The sequence below is a fragment of the Marmota monax genome, unplaced genomic scaffold (genome assembly GCF_021218885.2).
Source record: "Marmota monax isolate L192 unplaced genomic scaffold, Marmota_monax_Labrador192_F-V1.1 WCK01_AAM20220418_F8-fsc00098, whole genome shotgun sequence".
NCBI classification, from domain to species: domain Eukaryota; kingdom Metazoa; phylum Chordata; class Mammalia; order Rodentia; family Sciuridae; genus Marmota; species Marmota monax.
In genome coordinates, this window is record NW_026694639.1 from 1,600,771 (window position 1) to 1,625,569 (window position 24,799).

General features: G+C 33.8%; 1 protein-coding gene across 1 annotated transcript in view; it reads left to right on the top strand.

Annotated features, from left to right (window-relative positions):
• Dnajc1 (DnaJ heat shock protein family (Hsp40) member C1) overlaps window positions 1-24,799 on the top strand; it is a 222,567-nt gene that overhangs the window by 119,167 nt on the left and 78,601 nt on the right. Inside the window, exons 7-8 of the mRNA XM_046423045.2 lie at window positions 1,821-1,911; window positions 21,607-21,764. Of these exons, the coding sequence (XP_046279001.1) occupies window positions 1,821-1,911; window positions 21,607-21,764 (249 nt within the window). The remainder of the gene's footprint in view (window positions 1-1,820; window positions 1,912-21,606; window positions 21,765-24,799) is intronic.

Genomic DNA, 24,799 nt, shown 5'->3' on the forward strand with positions numbered 1-24,799 from the left:
TTCTTCCCTACTATTAAAACCTACTCTGTGGAAAGAAGCTAATAAGCTCATTCATTCATTCACACCAAGGTATAAATAACTGATATGGCTTAATATAAAATAATACTCCTCCAGGGTTGAATTTTTAAGGGGGGTGGGGAATATTAAGGGATGATAAAACTTTAACCCAAAACCCTGTTGAAATTTAAAGTATATATGGGCATGGGAGAATGAATAAGTTGGGTGCATGACCTTCTGTGCTTTTCAAGTTACACCACTGTTTAGCTGGCCCAGGACTGTGGGAACCCTTCTAGTAGAAATGAGGTAGAAACATAAAAATGAGAATGAAAAGAATGAAGAAACATCTTTACTATATTTATGCAATGATTTTAGAAATACCTTATTATTTCCCTAATTCATTATCAGATTAATAATAAGAGTTCTGAAATAATCCAAAGAGACATAGAATGTAGAAGAAAGCTTTGACTTGGATATAGTCATAGATGAAAAGAGATAATTCCAATCTAGGGCTTAAGTGCTCATGTATTTACTTCTGATCTGGGTGGTGTCAAAGATTGGTTTTATTTCTTTATTTTCTGCAGAAATAACCTTCTCAGATGGATCTATGATATATCTGCCTTAAAAATCTTAAGAAATCTTAGAGTCTAGGAATGTTACCCTATAGTTATCTTTGATACCTTTCTTTTCTTATTCCATATTAATCATCAAGTCTTTCATTTCTTTCTTTATAAGGTTTTTCATATATTTCAATCTAGTTGTGTTCAGTTAACACTTATTGCCCACTCTATGGCAAGATACTTGCACTGGGTATACACATATTCCTATCTCAAATGTTCTATCTTCTAGGAAAGAATACAGCATTATATATTCATAAAAGTGTTTAAGTACAGAAGTAGCATACAGGAGAGAATTACTCTGCAGAAGATATTGCTTGAACAGTTTTCAACTATGGAAAGTAGTTTGCCAGAATAATGGTGGGGGAGCAAAATCACTTCAGCTAGAGGGCAAAGCAAATGTAGTCATGGAAACACAGCGTGAACTGGTAGCTACAAGTGTTGTTGCTATAGAATATGAACTTTAAGTCAAGGCATATAGGGAATATGTTTTACTTTTTTTTTTCATTGTTAGGATCATCATATACCTAAAGCATCAATTTGTTCATTTTCATGTCTGTGATTATTTAAGGCCTAGTCATTTGGGGGCACCTTGCTGAAGTCTCTTACCTATGTGTCACTCATTGAGACTTTAGTCACTGTATCTTACCTAAGTGTGTGCATTATGTGTCCTCAGTACTCAACCCTCCATTATTATAGTTCGTATCTAAAGGTGATGGAAGGAGGATGATGACTTTTCATTTATATCACCATGTTCATATTTGTTTTATCATCAGATCTGCACATAATAATTTTGAAAATATATTGGAGGTAAGGGACTAATATGAAAATAGACTGAGTGCTGCCAAATAATGCAGTTCAGCAAATGAGTTTTTCTCTGTCTGTCCATCTAATAGTGTGATTTCAAGAAAATGCCATATGATGGAAGAAAACAGGAAGTGTAAAGCTCCTTTTCATATATGAGAGAAAAGAGTTTACTTAAATTTATACTCATGCAGTTTCTGGCTTTAATTCTTCAGGAGAAAAAACTTGTAGAGAAGTGTTTATTCAGTTTTTTGTGTTCATCATAAAATTTGAAAATATATATTAAAAAAAAGAATGCCTACTTATAAAATGAATATACTGCTTTAAAAGGAAGTTATAGTGAAAACACTGACAAAGCAAACTGATTTTTATGTTAATTTACTTACAACTTCTTTTTTTAAGGATGCTGGGCAGTTTTATGCTAAATATAAAGAAACAAGATTGAAGGAAAAAGAAGATGCACTGACTAGAAATGAACTTGAAACACTTCCAAGTGAGTTTTAAAGATTCTCTTACTTTGTTAACAGTGTCATATAAAACTGACTAAATTTGGATTGTCTTTAAATTCATATTCAGCAGTCATTAATTTTTTTATGATTTCTTTACCACTTTCCAATAGACTCACTTGTACTTAATGTATTGTGCATAGAAAAATTCTTTATTACTAAACTCAAAGTCCAAAATCCAAAGGAGGGATAAAATCAATATGGAGTCACACAACTCCTCAAGTATGGGGTCTTCCAAAATCTACAAAGTCCTATTATATTCAGTACTATGATTATAATTGATTTGGGGGATGGGCACTAGGGAGTGAACCCAGGGGCACTCTACTACTGAACTACATCCCCAGCCCTTTTTATGTTTTTATGTTGAGACAGAGTCTCACGAAGCTGGAGAGGCTGGCCTTGAACTTACCATCCTCCTGCCTCAGCTGCCTTAGTTGCTGGGATTACAGGCATGCATCACCATGCCAGGCACAATTGATATTTAGTGCCAAATCTAACCAACTACCGTATATTTTAACAGTACTGTACAATGCTATAGTATTGTTTTGAAAGTCTTTGTTCCGTTTGCAATATTGTTGTATGATGTGAGCAACCTTGAATAAATGATCAGCATATTATAAAGAAATCTTCCATTGAATACTAAAGATAGTTCTTCCTGATTTTAGGAAAAGTTGAACATACTATTAAAGAAGACATTTTCCAACCCCTGGTCCTTTTATCTAATTTTAGCTTTTCTTTATCTTTTCCACACATAAATGCTCTGTCTCTTTACATTGCTTTATTTTATCCAGAGCATCTCATACCACTTAACATTATTTATTAGTTTTGTTTACATCTGGTTTCTTCCAATAAAATATAAGCTCCATGAGGGTAGGGACTTTACATGTGTTGCTCACTCCAAATTTCAGGGGTTAGGGCATAGTAATTTTTAAGGTGCTATTTTTTGTCTACAATATTCCTTCGTGTTTCTAGGCAGCTTTAAGGACTGTTTTTTATATTGTGTCTGCAGCATTGAATAGTGTTCTGGCCCATAGCAAATGTTCAGTAAATGGATGAATGGATTATGAATTGTAAATAAGTATAGTTCCATGTATATTTATAAATGTCATCTAAGCATCTAGACAAGTTTCTAGACAATTACAAAAGACAATTACAAAATAATATTCATGTCAGTTATATAATTCTTTAAAGCAAACTTCTGTTGAGAGAAGAATTAGGATAATAGAAGATTACATATTAAGGTTGGCAGATGCATGTGGTGGGAAGAAATGGGCAAATGAAATTACAAATGTAATTTTTATATAATTGTTTTTAAGTAAGATAGTACATAAATATTTTCAAGCCTTTCAGATTCACCAAAAGTAAAAAAATCACATTAATAAAAAAGAGAAAATATTAAACTAACCTAGATTTTACCTGTAGAGAGAGTGTGAACACACTATATTTCATAGGTTTCATAGCTTCATATAATTTTTTGTAACAAACCAGTTATTACTTTTCAATTTTGGCGTATGTTAGAATTGTCTAATGATAATGAACTAACTATACATATGGCCTGTATGAGAATACAGGTTAAATATGAAATACTTATCACCATTAAAAATCTTCTTCTGAAGTTTGTAGTCATTTTTTTCTAAAATTGTTCAAAGATTTTTGTTTTTGTTGCTTGTGGTATTTGGGCCTCATGTGTGATAGGCAAGGGCTCTACCACTAAACTGTATCCCCAGCTATGTTCAAAGACTTTTGTTCTAAGAATTTGATTAAAATTCTAAGATTTTAATAATACTTTTATTTTGTTCCTTAATTTAAAAATGTGAAGGAACACAAAATCTTAAATAAGTATCTGACAGCCCTCTCTGTTCTTCAGTAGATATATAATAGTCTTCTAAAACATTTGAAAATTTATTACTAATTTATCAGTTATTGAAACTCAGAATAGAATAAGTAAATGTAATAAAACATGTAAAACAATACTCATACTAGGCTCTAGGTAATGAGACTGCTGTTTCTCTCTCTCTTTTTATTTTCCTATTAGTGATAGATTTGGAAAAGGTGATGGTATCAACATTAAGAATGGTAAAGATCAGTCACATTCACTGTTAACAATGTCAAAAACTGTCGTGTGTATTTTAATGTAGTCTCTAATGGTTACATGAAAAGAATATTTTAATTAATTTTGTTAATTTCATTGTAGTGTTCTGTATTATGTACTGTAGAATTAATACATAAAGGAATCCCAGAACCTCTAGTGTGCATTTCATTTGCCCCTATCCTCCTTAGTTTTAAGACTATCATTGGAATACTGAGTTCATAATAATATTTCTATCTATTTAATTGAGTTAGTGCAACTCAAGCAGATTAAGTTAATTTTCACCACCTAACTGCTATTCTTCCCTCACATCTATCTGCTTTACTGCTTGTGGTGCAGTATTCTCAGAGGCTTGTATCAGAACTACCTTGAGTAGGGTGTGGTGGTCTTATTAAAATGATATTTCAGAGGAGGGGGAGTGTAAATAGGGTAATTTCTTAAAAATAAATATCCTTCTAAGAAATCTTTGTGCAAAAAAATTGTCAATCTCTGGGAAATGTTTGGCACTTATTTTTATGAACCTTTAATCAGTTTTATAAGTTTAAATAAATAAATATTTATAAGAATATAAATATTTTTGAGTATTTGGGATATTTTTATACATTCTCTATTTATGTGAATTTCATCCTTAAATCACTTTTTAAAAAGTTTTCTGTGTTGGGGATCAAACCAGGCAAATGCTTTACCATGAAGCTATAATTCCCTGTCCCATTCTAAATCAATAGAAGTCAATTTTTAAGAATTAAAAATGAAAATGAAACAATTCATATCATGAATGGAAAATTCATTTATATATGTACATATGTATATACACATATATATGTGTGTATATATATGTATTTCTATATGTAAGTCTATATATTTTTCTTTATCTTTTTGGTACTAGGGATTGAACCCAGGGGCACTCTACCACTGAGTCCCAGCATTTTTTTTTTTTTTTTTTTTTTGAGACAGAGTCTGGTTAATTTGTCAAGGCTGACTTTGACCTTGCAAACCTCCTTCCTCAGCCTCCCAAGTAACTGGAATTACAGGCATGTGCCACCAGGTCTGGCTCTTTTTTTTTAAAGTTTTTTTTTTATATATATATAAAAAAGTTTTTAAATTTACACATAAAAATTGCACATATTTATGGGATACCATGTGATGTTTTGATACATGTATGTATTATATATGTTCAAATCAGGGCAAATATCTATTTTCTCAAATGTTTTTTATTTTTTTGTGGCAAAAACATTCAAATCATTTCTTACCTTTCTCATTAGCTTTTTAAAAATAATACATTATCAATGAATGCAAAATAGATGTTTAGCTCATTTTATAGAGATATTGTCTGAAAAGGTCATTATTTGAATAGATAAAAGAAAAGGTAGAAGTAAAACTTAGTAATTCCTTTGCTCTTTTCTCTATAACTTTTATGATTTTAAAATTACAAAAGTTATCAAATCCTCCTGCCAAGTACATCTTTATATGTAAAAATACTGTTTTCGACATTAGTCATGTTTTGCTGCTTGTTTTGTGCACCCCGTTGCATGTTCCAGTGGTGGACCTAAGTTGGTTACCAAGGAGACACAAAGTAGGATGAGACGTTTAGTGACAGTGGGGACAGAATATGCCTTTCTAGTGTCTCAGGATGAGAGAGCATTCACCTTCCTTAAGATAAAGAATATTCGTTTCCTAGAAAACTTGGGTTCATGAAGAAAGGAGATGCTGATGCTGATGTATAAATTAATTCACAGGTTAATGAGAAAGAGGAAAAAAGAGGCTTGGCGGGGAAGTGTAGCTGCAATTTCAATTTAAAACACTTTGACTTTGCCTTATATATAGGGTGTTCATGGATAGGAGAATAACAAGATAACTGAAGATAACTTTATTTATGATAAGGCATGATTAGTCCCCAGCTCCATTATATTTGGAAATAGGACTAATTGAAACTATGTACCTCAACTTAGGAGCTATATTATGTTTTAAAACCCAGTAGAAACCCTACTTCCAAGATTTTGTAAGTAGATAAAAAATCCCTAAAGAATATTTTATCCTAATTATAATAAAAGAGTGAATTTTTTAAATAATACAGCTCAAATATAAATTATCAATGCCTTTAATATTTCAAATCATAGTGCTATGTATATATGCACTATGTTTTACTTTTCTCTCTAAAATGATTCCATTAAGTTTTTTATCTAATTGAATATATAAATGTTTGTGGCTATAGATTAATAATTCAAATTTTAATCAAAAATTTACCTATTAGTTTGGAAATGAATACCTAATTTAGTGTTATGCTTTACAAAATAATGTGTGAATTTATAAGCTTCATGCTGTCTGGTACTTATATATATATATATATATATATATATATATATATATATCCTTTGTGGCTATAAACCCAGAGCCTAGAACAATGCCAGGCATATATATATATATATATATATATATATATACACATACATACACACACTACATACTCAGTAAATATGTCTTGAATTAATTAATGAATTTAGAAATACTAAGGCTTGGATTATAGCTCAGTGTTAGAGCACTTGCCTAGTATGCATGAGGTCCTGCCTGGGTTCAATCTCCAGCACTGCAAGTAGTGGGGAGAAATACTCTATTACTCTTTTCCACCCTCATACTTCTGAAAACAATTTAAACTCTTCAACAACATTTCTTCAAGAATGTCTTTGGCATCACTAAAACTGTTTTTTGAATAAACAGCTCAGCTTTCCAGACTATATCATCCTTATTTCTATATATATGGTCCCTTTATTTTTTTTATTTTTTTATTAGTTGTTCAAAACATTGCAAAGCTCTTGACATATCATATTTCATACATTTGATTCAAGTGGGTTATGAACTCCCACTTTTACCCCGTATACAGATTGCAGAATCACATCGGTTACACATTTGCGTTTTTACATACTGCCATACTAGTGTATGTTGTATTCTGCTGCCTTTCCTATCCTCTACTATCCCCCCTCCTCTCCCCTCCCCTCCCCTTCCATCTTCTCTCTCTACCCCATCTATTGTAATTCATTTCTCTCCCTTGTTTTTTTTCCCTTTCCCCTCATTTCCCCTTATATGTAATTTTGTATAACGATGAGGGTCTCCTTCCATTTCCATGCAATTTCCCTTCTCTCTCCCTTTCCCTCTCGTCCCTGTTTAATGGTAATCTTCTCATGCTTCTTCTCATGCTCTTCCTCCCTACTCTGTTCTTAGTTGCTCTCCTTATATCAAAGAAGACATTTGGCATTTGTTTTTTAGGGATTGGCTAACTTCACTTAGCATAATCTGCTCTAGTGCCATCCATTTCCCTGCAAATTCCATGATTTTGTCATTTTTTAGTGCTGAGTAATACTCCATTGTGTATAAATGCCACATTTTTTTTTTATCCATTCATCTATTGAAGGGCATCTAGGTTGGTTCCACAGTCAAGCTATTGTGAATTGTGCTGCTATGAACATTGATGTAGCTGTATCCCTATAGTACGCTCTTTTAAGGTCTTTAGGGAATAGTCCGAGAAGGGAAATAACTGGGTCAAATGGTGGTTCCATTCCTAGCTTTCCAAGGAATCTCCATACTGCTTTCCAAATTGGCTACACCAATTTGCAGTCCCACCAGCAATGTACAAGTGTACCCTTTTTCCCACATCCTCGCCAGCACTTGTTGTTTGACTTCATAATGGCTGCCATTCTTACTGGAGTGAGATGGTATCTTAGGGTGGTTTTGATTTGCATTTCTCTGACTGCTAGAGATGGTGAGCATTTTTTCATGTACTTGTTTGATTGATTGTATGTCCTCCTCTGAGAAGTGTCTGTTCAGGTCCTTGGTCCATTTGTTGATTGGGTTATTTGTTTTCTTATTGTTTAATTTTTTGAGTTCTTTGTATACTCTGGATATTAGGGCTCTATCTGAAGTGTGAGGAATAAAGATTTGTTCCCAGGATGTAGGCTCCCTATTTACCTCTCTTATTGTTTCTCTTGCTGAGAAAAAACTTTTTAGTTTGAGTAAGTCCCATTTGTTGATTCTTATTTTTAACTCTTGTGCTATGGGTGTCCTATTAAGGAATTTGGAGCCTGACCCCACAGTATGTAGATCGGAGCCAACTTTTTCTTCTATTAGACGCAGAGTCTCTGATTTGATATCAAGCTCCTTGATCCATTTTGAGTTAACTTTTGTGCATGGCGAGAGAAAGGGATTCAGATTCATTTTGTTGCATATGGATTTCCAGTTTTCCCAGCACCATTTGTTGAAGATGCTATCCTTCCTCCATTGCATGCTTTTAGCCCCTTTGTCAAAAATGAGATAGTTGTAATTATGTGGATTGGTCTCTGTGTCCTCTATTCTGTACCTTTGGTCTACCCGCTTGTTTTGGTACCAGTACCATGCTGTTTTTGTTATTATTGCTCTGTATTATAGTTTGAAGTCTGGTATCGCTATACCTCCTGATTCACTCTTCCTGCTTAGAATTGCTTTTGCTATTCTGGGTCTTTTATTTTTCCATACGAATTTCATGATTGCTTTATCTATTTCTACAAGAAATGCCGTTGGGATTTTGATTGGCATTGCATTAAACCTATAGAGAACTTTTGGTAAAATCGCCATTTTGATGATGTTAGTTCTGCCTATCCATGATCAGGGTATATTTTTCTATCTTCTAAGATCTTCTTCTATTTCTCTCTTTAGGGTTCTGTAGTTTTCATTGTATAAATCTTTCACCTCTTTTGTTAGGTTGATTCCCAATTTTTTTTTTTTGAGGATATTGTGAATGGGGTGGTTATCCTCATTTCCATTTCAGAAGATTTGTCGCTAATATACAGGAATGTTTTTGATTTATGCGTGTTGATTTTATATCCTGCCACTTTGCTGAATTCATTTATTAGCTCTAGTAGTTTCTTTGTAGACCCTTTTGGGATAGGATAGTGATAATTTAAGTTCTTCTTTTCCTATTTTTATGGCTTTAATTTGTTTCATCTGTCTAATTGCTCTGGCCAGTATTTCGAGAACTATATTGAATAGAAGTGGTGAGAGAGGGCATCCCTGTCTTGTTCCAGATTTTAGAGGGAATGCCTTCAATTTTTCTCCATTTAAAATGATGCTAGCCTGAGGCTTAGCATAGATAGCTTTTACAATGTTGAGGTAAGTTCCTGTTATCCCTAATTTTTCTAGTGTTTTGAACATAAAGAGATGCTGTACTTTGTCGAATGCTTTTTCTGCGTCTATCGAGATAATCATATGGTTCTTATCTTTAAGTCTATTGATGTGGTAAATAACGTTTATTGGTTTCCGTATATTGAACCAGCCTTGCATCCCAGGGATGAATCCTACTTGATCATGGTGCACAATTTTTTTTGATATGTTTTTGTATCCGATTCGTCCGAATTTTATTGAGGATTTTTGCATCTAGGTTCATTAGAGATATTGGTCTATAGTTTTCTTTCTTTGAAGTGTCTTTGTCTGGTTTTGGGATCAGGGTGATGTTGGCCTCATAGAATGAATTTGGAAGAGCTCCTTCTTTTTGTATTTCCTGAAATAACTTGAAAAGTATTGGTATTAATTCTTCTTTAAAGGTTTTGTAGAACTCCACTGTATACTCATCCGGTCCTGGGCTTTTCTTGGTTGGTAGTCTTTTGATGGCTTCTTCTATTTCCTCCTTTGTTATTAGTCTGTTTAAATTGTGTTTATCTTCCTGACTCAATCTGGGCAAATCATATGACTTAAGAAGTTTGTCGATATCTTCACTATCTTCTATTTTATTGGAATATAGGGTTTCAAAATAATTTCTAATTATCTTCTGTATTTCTGTAGTGTCTGTTGTGATATTGCCTTTTTCATCCCATATGTTAGTAATTTTAGTTCTCTCTCTCCTTCTCTTCATTAGCATGGCTAAGGGTCTGTCAATCTTATTTATTTTTTCGAAGAACCAACTTTTAGTTTTGTCAATTTTTTAAATGATTTCTTTTGTTTCAATTTCGTTGATTTCTGCTCTGATTTTAATTATTTCTTGCTTTCTGCTACATTTGCTGTTGTTTTGCTCTTCCTTTTCTAGGGTTTTGAGATGAAGTGTGAGCTCATTTATTTGTTGGCTTTTTCTTTTTTTGAGGAATGAACTCCAGGCAATGAATTTCCCTCTTAAAACTGCTTTCATTGTGTCCCATAGATTCCGATATGTTGTGTCTGTATTTTCATTTATCTCTAAGAATTTTTTGATTTCTTTCTTTATGTCTTCTGTAACCCATTGATCATTCAGTAACATATTGTTCATTTTCCAGGTGATGCAGGATTTTTCCTTCCTTCTTTTATCATTGATTTCCAGTTTCATTCCATTATGATCAGATAAGATGCATGGTATTATCTCCACACCTTTATATTTACTAAGGGTTGCCCTATGGCATAATATATGGTCTATCTTTGAGAAGGATCCATGTGCTGCTGAGAAAAGCGTATATCCACCTGATGATGGTTGATATATTCTATATATGTCGGTTAAGTCTAGGTTATTGATTGTGTTATTGAGTTCTATAGTTTCTTTATTCAACTTTTGTTTGAAGGATCTGTCCAATGGTGAGAGAGGTGTGTTGAAGTCACTCATAATTATTGTGTTGTGGTCTATTTGATTCTTGAACATGAGGAGAGTTTGTTTTATGAACGTTGTAGCACCATTGTTTGATGCATACATATTGATAATTGTTATGTCTTGTTGGTGGATGGTTCCTTTTAACAGTATATAGTGTCCTTCTTTATCCTTTTTGATTAACTTAGGTTTGAAGTTGATTTTATTCGATATGAGTATGACCACTCCTGCTTGCTTCCGAGGACCATGTGAGTGGTATGATTTTTTCCAACCTTTCATCTTCAGCCTGTGTATGTCTTTTCCTATCATATGAGTCTCCTGAAAGCAGCATATTGTTGGATCTGTTTTTTTAATCCAAGTTACTAGCCTATGTCTCTTGATTGGTGAGTTTAAGCCATTCACGTTTAGGGTTACTATTGATATATGGTTTGTACTTCCAGTCATGTTTGTTCATTTATTTATTTATTTATTTATTTTAATTTGGCTTGTTTTTCCTCTTTGATTATTTTTTTATCCCCCTTTACTGAGTTACCTCCTACTGTTAGTTTTGGGTGCTGTTTTTCATTTCCTCTTCTTGTAGTGTTTTGCTCAAAATGCTTTGCAGTGCTGGTTTTCTGGCTGCGAATACTTTTAACTTTTGTTTGTCGTGAAAAATTTTAATTTCATTGACAAACCTGAAGCTTAATTTTGCTGGATACAATATTCTTGGTTGTAATCCATTATTTTTCAGCATTTGAAATATGTTGTTCCAGGATCTTCTTGCTTTCAACGTCTGTGATGAAAAATCAGCCATTAACCTAATTGGTTTACCCCTGAATGTAATCTGCCTCCTTTCTCTTGTAGCTTTTAATATTCTCTCCTTGTTCTGTATGTTGGATATCTTCATAATAATGTGTCTTGGAGTTGGTCTATTATGGTTTTGTTTGTTTGGGGTCCTGTAGGCTTCCAGCATTTGGCAATCCATTCCATCTTTCATGTCTGGAAAGTTTTCTAAAATTATTTCATTCAACAGATTGCTCATTCCTTTGGTTTGGACCTCTATACCTTCCTCTATCCCAATGACTCTTAAGTTTGGTTTTTTTATGACATCCCATATCTCTTGGATGTTTTGCTTGTGGTTTCTTACCAGCCTTTCTGAGTTGACTATACTCTTTTTGAGTTGATAAACTTTGTCTTCATTATCTGATGTTTTGACTTCTATTTGATCTAGTCTACTTGTAATATTCTCATTTGAGTTTTTGATTTGGTTTATGGTTTCCTGCATTTCTAGGATTACTGTTTGATTTTTTTAAAAAATCTCTATCTCCTGGTAGATTTGCTTTTTTGCTTCTTGAATCTGCTTATGTAATTCATTTTCAAAGTATTCTTTCATTGTTTGGACTTGCTGTCTAATGACTTCTCTATGATTCCATTCCATCTGAGTCAGTTATGCCTTGAGTTCTTTCTCTGTCCATTTTTCTGATGCCTCTAGGTTCTCCTGTAAATTTAAGTTGTCCTGCATTGTTTGTAATCCTTTTTTCCCTTGTTTCTTCATGGTGTTCACGTTACTTTCCAACTCTGTTTAACTGCTGTGCTTCTGTTTTCTCCTATAAATTTGTTTTGGTTTTGTATATCTCTGTGGTCTCTCCTTTGTGGTGGGAGACTATGTCTAGAGCTGTTGGGCTTTATTGTAATTTAAAGATGATTCATTCGTTTCATAAAAGGCTTACGGATTCTGTAGGCATATGGTGATTTGTTGTTTGGTCTTAGGACTTTATGTTTAGGTTGGGTGCTATGATGGTATGAAGGTTAGTATGTCTTGGCAACTTAGAAGATTTCTCTACTGAAGGGAGATATTAACAGGCGAAAGGATCAGGGTATTTGGTAGTAGCTAGGTACTTCGGAGCTATATAGACAGTCTCGGAACATTTACCTACTTGCATTTAGAAGATTACCCGTAATGAAAGTCGTAATTCTTGGGGTGAACGTTAGGGGGAAGAGGAAGGAAGAAGTCCTTAAAGAAAAAGAGGGAGAGAAAAATAGGTAGAATAGAGGAGAATGGAAAGAACAATAAAAATTGAAAAGGGAAAAAAAGAAAAAGAAAAAAAATGATAAATAAAGTCTTAGAGTTCTATTTTCTTCTCTTCCAGTAGGTGGAGCTGTGCCCTCTGAGCCAAGCTTCTGCCCTCTATGTGCTGGCAGCAATCCCTGTAAGGCAGCTCCTTTTCCCCTACTGGGTGTCTCTCCAATCCTGTTAGTCCAGAGCCATTTCTCTTCTCCGGCCCCTCCCCCCCTTCCTCCTGCCAGCCAGCCAGGCCCTGCTCACCAGAGGTGTTCTCCACAGATCTAGTTACACTTGCAGCCCCCCTGAGTGCCCTATTTCCCGAACAACTGAGCACTCTCTCTGTTTGCCGTTCACCCAGACCCCAAGGTTGTGGAGCGGGTGATCTGGGAACCGTCAGCTTAAATTGCCTGGACTCCTTTGGTGGCCACACCCCCCGGAGCTGGCGGTTAAGGCCTTGGGTGTCGCTGCTGGTGGTAGGGGGGGTTTGGGGTCGGGAGTCCCCTCTGCTTCCCTCAGCCCCTACCTTCACACCCACGGAGCTCTGGGGCTAGATTTTTGAGGTTTCCCAGCTGTATGCATCTGGTGGGGATGGGAGTCACACACCTGTTGAAGTGATTTCGCTGGGAAGGGATCCCGTCCGCCAAACTCTGGTGACGTCAGCTCTCTGCTATGGCGGGCCCCAGACGCCTTGCCGGAGTGTCCGACCAATGGGAGGGGTGGGTCTGGCCTATGTCTGGTCTGTCCCAGTCTAGGTTTCGGTTGTCGGTCCGCTGTTTCACGAAGGCTTGGTTAGCAACCTCTTCAAAGGGTCTCTATGCCGCACATGGTATCCAGTATCCGGCAGTGCTGAAACACCTCCTTCAGTGGCGGTCCGCACCTCCGCGCACAGGGTGACCGAGATTCACCCCTCTGGGGCAAGCTGTCACCTCCAATAATCCCAGACTCCCCGTCTAGGTCTCACTACAGCGTAATTTTGCTGGGAGTTTCTCAGCAGGCATAATCCAAACATTCTGATGTGTCTCTCTGTCTGCGTGGCTAAGGAGGTACTGAAAGCACTGCCTCCCCGCCCGCCACCATGTTGAGTCTATATGGTCCCTTTAAATCTATATATAATGATGTCTCTGGAAATTTAAACCCAAACTACAAGTACTAGTCACCTAATATTAGGATCTTCTTTTCCTGTTTACATTGTTACTACAATAAAATTGTGTAACGTTTTTCAGTTTGTTTTTACTTGGAAATAATTATAGACTCACAGAAAGTTACAAAGAAGTTCCATGTGCCCTCATCTCAATTTCTGTCATTGCTGACATCTTATCTACCCAAATCAGGATATTGACATTGATACAAAGTGTTAGCTGGTACTTCTGTACTATTTTATCATATTTATATATTCATGTAACCACCACCCGAGTCCATACTGGGGCATTGTTAGCATTGTTTTATCTGTTTCTTATTCTACCCTCAGTCACTCCTATTTCTTTCACCATCCCCTGACATCCCTAATATCCTGCAACTATTAATGTATTTTTCATCTCTATAACTTTGTCATTTTGAGAATGTGATTTTTGAGGATCATAAAATATGTGACCTTTTGAGATTGGCTTTTTTCACTCAGCATAATGCCAAGTTTTTCCATGTACCAATAATTTATTTTTTCATAGACGAATAATATTCCATGGTATTCATGTATCACAATTTGCTTAAGCATTCATCAATTGTAGGACATTTTGGTTGTTTATATTTTTAGCGATTGTATATAAACCTGCTATACATGGGCAACTTTTTGTATGAACTTAGTTTTCATTTATCTGGGAAATGGCCAAAAATGCAATTGCTGGATTATATGGTAAATTTATGTTTAGAGTGTTAGGAAACCATAAAGCTATTTTCCAGAGTGCCTGTACCATTTTACATTCCACCAGCAATGTGTGCAGATGCTGGTCTCTGCATCCTCACTGGCATATGACATTGTCACTATTTTTAGTTTTAGCTGTATAGAGATATTATGGTATTAATTTACATTCCCCTGATGTCTAGTGATGGTGAAACATTTTGCATGTGCTTATTTGCTAACCAAATATTCTCTTCAGTGAATTGTAACCTTATATCTTTTGCCTGCTTCCTAATTGAATCTTTTTTACTGTTGAGTTTTGAGTGTTCTTTCTATATTTTAGATATGAGTCCCTTATCAGATATGTTATTTGTAAATGTTTTCTCCCAGTCTGTAGCTTTTCTTTTCATTGTAGAGCAAGTTTTAAATTCTAATGATAATTAGAATAATTATCTAATTGTTTTCTATGAATTGTTTTAGGTCAAAGATTTAAAAGTTTCCTCCTGAATTTTGTTTAAAAAAATTATAATTTTATACAATCCTGTGATCCATTTTGGGGGGAGTATTGGGGATAGAACTCAGGAGTACTCAACCACTGAGCCACATCCCCAGCATTTTTTTGTATTTTATTTAGAGACAGGGTCTCACTGGGTTACTTAGTGCCTGGCTGTTGCTGAGGCTGGCTTTGAACTCGCGTTCCTTCTGCCTTGGCCTCTCACTGAGGTCACAGGCATGCACCACTGCGCCAGGCCTCTGTGGTCCATTTTGAGTTCGTTTGTCTTAAAGTTGTAAGGTTTAGGTTGAAGTTCATTTTTTTGCTTCAGCACTGTTTTTTGAAAATATATTTCTCTTCCATTGAATTTCACTTAATATTTATCTTAAATCAGTTGCACTTACTTGTGTGGGCATAAGAATTTTCTTCTAGATTCTTTATGCTGTTTCATTGGTCTACATTTCTTTTCCTCTGCCAATATGATAGTCTTGATTATGTGGCCATACAACTTTTAAAATTGGATTAAGTGATTCTTCGCATTTTATTCTTCTTTCTCAAAATGTTTTAGCTATTCTAATTCCTTCACCTTTTAGTTTCTGCTTCTAGGATGGTATTGTGTTGCTGTGTCCTGGGGAGGGGACAAGTACTGTGTCCTCACATGGCAGAAGGGATAGAAGAGGAAAAGGTGCCTCTATATGAAGCCTCTTTTATATGGGCCTTAATCCTATTCCTGAGGGAGGATCCTCTATGACCAAATCACCTCTTAAAGAGCCTATCTTGTTGGAGATTGTTTCAACATGAATTTTGGAGGGGCATAAGCATTCCAACTATAATATTAGGTTTCTCTTTTATATTGTTTTTTGTATGACCTTAGTATCAGAGTAATACTAGCTTTATATAATAAATTAGGAAGTGTTCTATTTTCTAAAAAATGTGTAGTATTGGTGTTAAATGTTTGGCAGAGTTCTCTGGTGACACCACCTAAGCTTATCTTTTTCTGAAGTTTTTAAATTACGAATTAATTTTCCTTTGTAGTGATGAGGCTATTCAAATATCAATTTCATATATATATTTCATGGAGAGTTGGTATAATTTGTATTTCTGAGAAATTGGTTGATTTCATATAAATCATCAAATTTATATATCTAGGGACTGAGATTGTGGCTCAGTGGTAGAGCACTTGCCTGGCATGTGTGAGGCCCTGGGTTCGATCTTAGCACCACATATAAATACAGAAATAAAGTAAAAAATCCACTGGCAACTAAAAAAAAAATTATATATCTGGAGTTTTTCTAATACTCACTTTTTCTCTTCATGTTTGTATGTCCTATGATTTCCCCCTTTTCAGAAAGTGTTAATATTGGTAACTTTTGTCTTCTCTCTTTTTTCTTTATCAATTTTTCCAGATGTTTTTAAATTTTATTAATATTTACAAAGAATTTTTCCATTGATTTTTTTTTCTTGTTTTTGTTTTCAGTTTTGTTGATTTTATTATTTCCTTTCTTCTGCTTGCTTTAGGCTTGTTTTTATCTTTTTTTTTATTTGTTCTAATTATACATGACAGCAGAATGCATTTCAGTTTTGTTTTCATCTTTGTTTCCTAATTTTTTTATGTAGACATTTAGAATTTGACTTGAAGCCTTCCCTCTCTTTCAATGTAAACACTTAGTGCTGTAAATCTCCCTCTCTACGAATGAGTACTGGGAACTGTGCCACCAATGAAAGGAAATCCTAAGGAAGTACACTTCTTTACAGAGTTGTGTTGTACCATCCTTTGGGCCTCTGCTGGAAACTAGAATCAAGTCTCAAATAATGCCTTTTTAATTATGTCCTCTAGTATCATAGATGTAGGACAGTACTATATCATACTCTGAATATAAAACTTCTTGTACCTGCTTTATGATACATAGTAGTGGCCATGCTTTATTAGAGCTGGGTTTTTTTTAATTTATTTTTTTTAATTGTTGAAGACCTTTATTTTTATTTATTCATATGTGGTGCTGCGAATCGAACCCAGTGCCTCACACATGCTAGGCAATCTCTCTACCACTGAGCTACAACCACAGTCTGCTCAGAGCTATTTTAAAGGATGTTACCATGAATGTTTTCTTTTCAGATGATGGTTGAAAAGTTAATTTAAAAAAAAAAAAAAAAACAGTGCCAGGTATCAATAAATAAATAAATTTCCCTCTCTACTGTTTGGGCTATGTCCCACATATTTTGATATATTGTAATTTCATTTGATTCAGATTCATTGTTTTTCTTTCTTGAGATTTTCTCTGTGTGATCCATTGATTATTTAAAATTATGTTCTTTAATTTCCTAGTGTTCAGGGATTTTCCTTTTACCTTTTCATTACAAATTTCAAGCTTGATTCACTTTTAATGAGAAAACACACTCTGATGGCAGTTAATTTAAATTTGTTAATGTATGTTTTATGGTCCAAGATATTGTCTCTCTTTGGCATATATTCCACATATATTTGAAAAGAATATATATTCTGCTTTTGTTAAATGGAATGTTCTACATATGTCAGTTAAATCCAGTTGATTGATGATATTGTTTAGTTCTATATTCTTTCTTACCTTCTGTTTAGTTATGCTTTTAAATATAAAGAAAGGGGTGTTGAAGTCTTTGACTATAATTTTGAATTTGTTTTCAGTTCCATCAGTTTTCTGCATTTTATTTTATAGCTCTGTTTTTGGGTACATACACATTTAGGATTGCTATGTCTTTTTGGTAGACTGACCTTTTTTATAAGTCATTATACAGTATCCCTTTTCATCCCAGATTTTCTTTGTTCTGAAGTCTACTTTGATATTAATTGAGTACCTCTGCTTTCTTTTGGTTAATATGTGCATGGTATATCTTTCTCAATCCTTTTACTTTCAACCTACCTGTATTTATATTTGAAGTGAGTTTCTTGTGGATGGCATATACATAAGCCATGATTTTCATCTGCTTTACCAATCTGTCTTTTGATATTATAGAAGGTGGTATTCCAAGTGCCACTGAGCAGTTGTGAAAGCCCTGATTCTTCACTAGGCTTCCTCTGAAACCATTATGTCAGGGAAAGACACAGATACCTTATTACTGCCCAGTAGACCTGAAAGTCCAGCCTACTCATGTGGTCTCCACTGACTCCACAGAGGGAGGGAAGAATCTTCATTACCTCTCAGCCTTCTCTCACATCCTTCTGGTGGGGTAGTTGGAGTGCCTCATTGCAGGCTGGTAATGGCAGAAGTCTAATCTTCCCATTAGCCTTTACAGAGATGAGAGGTATGGGGAAGAGGGTGTGGCTACAGTTTTTTTCTGACTTGTTTGCCTGAAACAATGGTTGTTATTGTCAGAATATTTTCCCAAGAAAAATTACCTGTGTGTGATAAAAAAAAAGATACGTTTAAGATGTTGTGACTTGCTTAATTTGTACAATACTATCAAGGTACAAGTATTAATCTTAAGACCTGAAAAATAGCCTGAAGTTCCTGACCAAAGAACCTTAATCACTATTTGGTAAATGTGTCCTGCCACAATAAACACTTGTACTTTGAGACAGAAAATATTTGATCAAAGTAGCTGGCTTATAAATTGAGTTGTTTGAGTTTCCAAATATGTAATAAACAGACTACTTGTGCCAGAATGTTTTTGTTTATTTGTTTGTTTTGTGGTGTTAGGGATTGAATAGGGCCTTGTGCATACTCGGAAATGCTCCACTACAGAGTTACACTGTCCCAGAATTAGTTTGTTTTTGTTTTGTTTATTCCTGGGTCCAAGGTCCTTGCCACTTTGTTTGGAAAGAACATTAAACTGAAGGACCCCCTTAAAATGATAATTGGCTCATTTATCATTCCTTTGATAATCTTACTGAATTAATTTTGGGAGGACGAAGAAACCATTTCTCTTCACCAGACATGTAATGAATCAGGGTTTTACTTTTGCTTTTTTGCTGTTTATTTTTTATTTTGTTATTTGATTTTTTCTTTAGTTAATTGGTTTGATTTTGTTTTTTGCCTTTGTCAGGCCTTTATCATTTGGAATCAATTTATCTAAACTTGATGCCAAAATTTAAGAAACTTTAATAAGGCCCCCCTCCCCAGCATCAAGATACTCCATGTTTTTATTTAACTCAGAATTTTTCATATAAACTTCATAATATTGCTAAAAATAGTCTGAGATTTGTTTTTTTCCTGAATGAAGTATAAATAATGATATGTTCATTACTTCCAGAATTCATGATGCTTGGATCCATGCTGATTATATAGGTGTTACTAAAGATAGAGAATTAGAGGAATGATGAGACTGCTTAGCAAATAGAAGTCTTTAATTTACTTAAACATATTTTCTAAAAGACATTTAGTTTTGAAAATACCTATTTTAAAAAATATATGTAAAATCTTGCCAATTATAAAACGTTAGATGATATAAACTTAGCCCTACATTATTAAAATGGCACAGAATTTAAAATTTACTAAGCTATTGACATGTGGTTTTAGAAATCTGCACTTTCAGATAGATTTATGTTGTATCACCTTTTTAAATCTTATGTTTATGTTAATAATTTTTAAAGTATATAAAAATACATTCATATGTTATTTATTTTTACTGTGATGTTTCTTCTCTTTTCCTTTATTGTTTGTCTCTGTTTCCTCTATCCTTCATTTTTCCCCCAACATACCTTAGTATATTAATCCATATTTTTTTCTATATGGATTATAGACTAATATTCAAATATATTCACATGAATATATGTAATATATACAAACATATACAGATATGTACACATAGGGATTTGGAGATGTGTTATTTTGCCTGAATGTATAGACTTATATGCTTTTCTTCATCTTGCTTTTGTTATTGAAATTCATGGAATCTCTGTTAGTCAATTGCTGTAGCTCTACTTCAGTGGTGATCTAATATTTCTCAGTGTGGATCTAATATTTCTCAGTGTGGATGCATGTTCAATAATTATTCAGTCGTTTCTCCTACTAATAAGCATTTATTGTTACTAGTTTTATATCTCTCTAAAGAAAATAATAAATAGTTATACACACACATACTCATATACATACACACATACAATTACATTCTAATACTTTTGTTGCTAGGGAAAAGGTTAAATTTTAATTTTAATAGATGTTTATAGACTGCTTTTCTATAAGGCTATAATAATTGTCATTTTTACCACCAATTTAGAGATGGCTTTTTCTCTGCCAATAACACATATTATTAGTTTTTTAAATTTCTATTTGATGGTTCACAACCATATTTGACATTGCTCAAATTTGCATTTCTTTAACCTTTAGAGAGTACGAACATCTTTTCTTGTTTCTCAGCCAAATGGATTTGTTCATCTGTGTATTGCCTATTTGTGACCTTTACCTATTTTTTTCTATTGGGTTGCCTATTCCCTTGTCAATTTATTTAATCTCTTTATTATACTCTTTATATTAATCTTCTGTTTCTTCTCTGAATTGCAAATATTCTTTTGAAATCTGTTGTCTCTTGATAGGTTTATTCTATATTTTGTCTTTTTGATGCGTTTATTCTATGTTCTATTTTCTTGATACATCTGTCTTTTGAAAAACCTGGGTTTTCAGTAGTTAAGATGTACTCTTCCTTTTTAAAAATGTCATTTTTAATATCATTTGTAAAATTTGTATTACTTTCAAAATAAACTCTCTTATCCACTTGGAATTTATTTTACAAAATGTTTACAAGATTATGTCCAGTTTTCTTTCAAATTAGTATTCCATTTTTGCAGAATCATTTATTAAATCCTTTTCTCATTGAATTTAAATATTTATGGGTTCAGTATTTACTGATTTTATTACATTGGCATTATAGCACACATAATCAAATGTATGCCAATACAGGAGGATGGAAATATGGTTGTGAGGCTTGGTAAGTTTTGATGATAGTAATTAAGAATGAGTCGCTTCTTCATGTTGAGTCGCTGATCAGAATGGGATGTAGTAGAGAGCCCAGTTGATAGCCATTTTCAGTTGTGCATTTCTTAGCAGGAATACATTCTGAGAAATGTGTCATTAGGCAATTTCATCATTGTGGGAACATCATAGTGGGCTTACACATACAAAGATGGCTATGATGTCACTAGGCAATATGTTCATTGACAAAAACATCATTATGTCACACATGACTGTATTTATAACTATTCCTGATGTTGCCAGCTAATATTTTTGTCTTTGTAGAATATTGAAAATATAAATGTATACTATTTATTGAGAGCCAATTTATTTTACAGAAAAAAATGGATACTTATCCTAAGTATTAAGTTACTTGCCCAATATTATACAACTAATACATGTTAAACATAGGATTAAGACATGAAGTTAAAGCTCTTTCTATTGTGCCAAAATGAAATGTTTGGTGAAACGTACTTTGAAAACTAAAGATACAACGATAATGTCATAATCATCTTATTAGCATCCAAGTTTTATTTTTAAATAATGCAGTGATTAATATACAAGAAAACTGCAGCAGGTTATTCATAACAAAGAAGTTCTGTTTTGATTTAAAAAAATCGTCCATGTGTTCTTTCATGATATGGTCTATGACTAAACTATTAGAATATTTTTAAATCCTTTTTATTCTTAAGACATCCAATAACTGGTTCTTTTAAATATTTTTTAGAACAGAAGAAAGTTAAAAAACCAAAACCCGAATTTCCTGTATACATGCCTTTAGAAAATACGTATGTTCAGTCTTATGATCATGGAACTTCTATAGAAGAAATTGAGGAGCAAATGGATGATTGGCTGGAAAACAGGAACAGAACACAGAAAAAACAGGTAAATGAACTTTTAAAAAGTTGTTTTAATTGAGTAAAACACAGAAAAGTACATAAAATATAGCTATACAGCTCACCAAGGTGTATCCAAGATGCACCAAGTTAACCATTACTAAGATCAATTACTAGAACATTGCCATGTTTCCTCCTAGTTGCTACTTTCTTTTTCCAATTATCATGACTTCTAATGCCATAGGTATTTTGCCCACATTTTGAATTTTACAAATAGAATCATTTTATTGTATTCCTTTGCATCAGATTTTCTGTGTTCAGTATTATGTATTCATGATTATGTTTACTAGTAGGTTATTTTCATTGCTATATAATTATTTGCAAACAGTATATTTTATTTTGTTAGAGAAATATGCTATTTCCAGTTCATGGCTATAATAAATAGTTTTCTTGCAGACATTCTCATACATGTCTTTCAGTTTGTCTATATATAAAATTTTATTTTTGGAGTTAACTTTCAGGTCATAGATCATCTTGAGTAAATATTTCTGAATCATTTTTAAAAATGTTTATTTCAGTTTACCCTTCAACAGCAAGCAAAATATGATAGTTCTAATTACTGTACATCCTAGCTAGTACTTTATCATGGCTTCTATATTTTAACCATTCTGGTAGTTTTGTGGTGATATCTAATTATGGTATAATTTTCATATCCTTTGATGATTAAATTGAACACCATTTCTTATGTTTACTGAACACTGATAAATACTTATGTGAAGTGCCTTTCCAAGTCTATTTTTTTATTCGATTGCCTATCTTTTTTGATACTGCTCTGTAAAGAGTTCAGAAATTAGTCTTTGGCACATGAATCCTTCTATTCTATTTTTGGCTTGGCTTTTCATTCTCTAAACAGTGCTAATGGTACCTGTGAGCAGTTAATTTCAGTTCTCTGCTCTCCTCTCCCCTGGCAAACACTCATCTACTTTTCGTCTATATAGATTTGCCTATTCTGGATAGTTTGTATAATTGGAATCATATAATATGTGGCCTTTTATGTTTGGCTTTTGAAATTGGGCATAATGTTTTCAAGGTTCATCCATAGGGTAACATGTAACAGTACTTTATTATTTTTTTTTTTTGTGACTGAATAATATTTCCATTTGTGGGTATGTGATATACTGTTTATCCATTCATCAGCTGATGGACATTTAAGTTAATTCTACTTTTTGGCTATCATAAATGAAGGTGCTATGAAAATTAACGTACAAGTCTGAGCATGTTTTGTGGTTTCTGTAGGGATTACAATTAACATCTTATTTTATAACAATCTAGTTAGGATTAATGCCAACTTAATTTCGATAGAATACAAAAACTTGGCTCCCATTCAACTCTGTTCCACCTCCCTTTATGCTTGTCAGTTTGAAGCAGGAAGCCAGAGTAAGATTCAGGAGTCAGGCTCAGGCTTTTATAACTACTTACTCTTGGAAGAACTCCCTTCAGGAGACTAGCATTCCTTTCGTAGGGCAATATCCCAAATGACTTAAGGACTAAGTACTTGACCCCACCTCTTAAAGGTTCCATCAGCATCCACATTGCCACACTAGGGACCAGGCTCCTAATACATAAACCTTATGACGACAAGCATCCAATCCAATATATTCCATATCCATATCCAATATGTTCAACTATTCAAATGTTTGATTTACTCTTGAAAGAATTGTGCAACTGTAGTTTCTGTATTCTGTATGTGCCAAATAGTTTATTAACTATGTTTTGAATTCTCTTGTTATTATCATTCAGTTTTTGATTGCTTGTTAACCAGTTGCCCCAAGAGATGTGTTAAAAATCTTCCCCTGAGGGCCTGGGGTTGTAGCTCAGTGGTAGAGCACTTGCCTAGCATGTGTGAAGCACTGGGTTCAATCCTCAGCACCATATAAAAATAAATAAATACAATGAAGATATTGTGTCCATTTACAACTAAAAAAATTTTTTTTAAATCTTCTACTGAGATTATAGGTGTGTTTGTTTTTCCTTGTAGTTTAGTCACATTTTGTTTTATGTATACACAAGTCTTTGTGTGGTTATATGCTTTCTTTTCCCTAGATGAATAAATTGTAGAATGTCTAGAATATGTGATAGGCATAATTTAAGTATTTAAGCCAGGTGCAGTGGTACATGTCTGTAATCTCAGTGATTTGGGGAGGCTAAGGCAGGGGGATCACAAGTTTGAGGACAGCCTGGGCAATTTACCATGACCCTGTCTCAAAAATAAAAAGGGCAGGGATGGAGCTCAGTGATAGTGCCAGTAGGTTCAATCCCTAGACCGCAGAAAGGAAGGAAGGGAGGGAGGGAGGGAGGGAGGGAAGGCAGGAAGGAAGGCAGGAAGGAAGGCAGGAAGGAAGGAAGGAAGGAAGGAAGGAGGGAGGGAGGGAAATTAAATATTTAGGAAACTGCCAAACTGTTTCCCCAAGTAGCTGTTTATTTTTGCATTCCCACCAGCAGTGTATGAGGGTTACAGTTGCTCTATATCCTGCCCTATACTTGCTGTGACTATTCTCTTCAATTTTAGCTATTCTAGCAGATGTATAACAGTATCTCATTTTGCTTCCAAAATTCAGTTCTCTATTGAATGATAATATCTGAGTACATTTTCATATGTTCATTTACCATTTGAATATCTTATTTTATGAAGTATCTAAGTGTCTACTTTAAGAAGTGTCTGTTTCCTAGTTTATTGAATTTGAAAGTTTTCTATATATTTTAGATGTAAGCCCTTTGTTACTAGTCATTTTGCAAATATTTTCCTCCAATCTATAACTTGATTTTTCTTAGTAAAAGTGTCTTTTGAAAGCAAAAAGTCTTTTTTTATTATTTTTAATTTTTTATTGTGGGTTGTTCAAAACATTACAAATTTCTTGACATATCATATTCCACACTTTGATTCAAGTGGGTTATGAACTCCCACCTTCACCCCAGCAAAAAGTCTTTAATTCAGATGTTCCCATTAACAAAATTTTTTCTTTTATATTTAATCCTTTATGTCCTAATTAGGAAATCTTTGCAAACCTAAAGTCACTAATATTT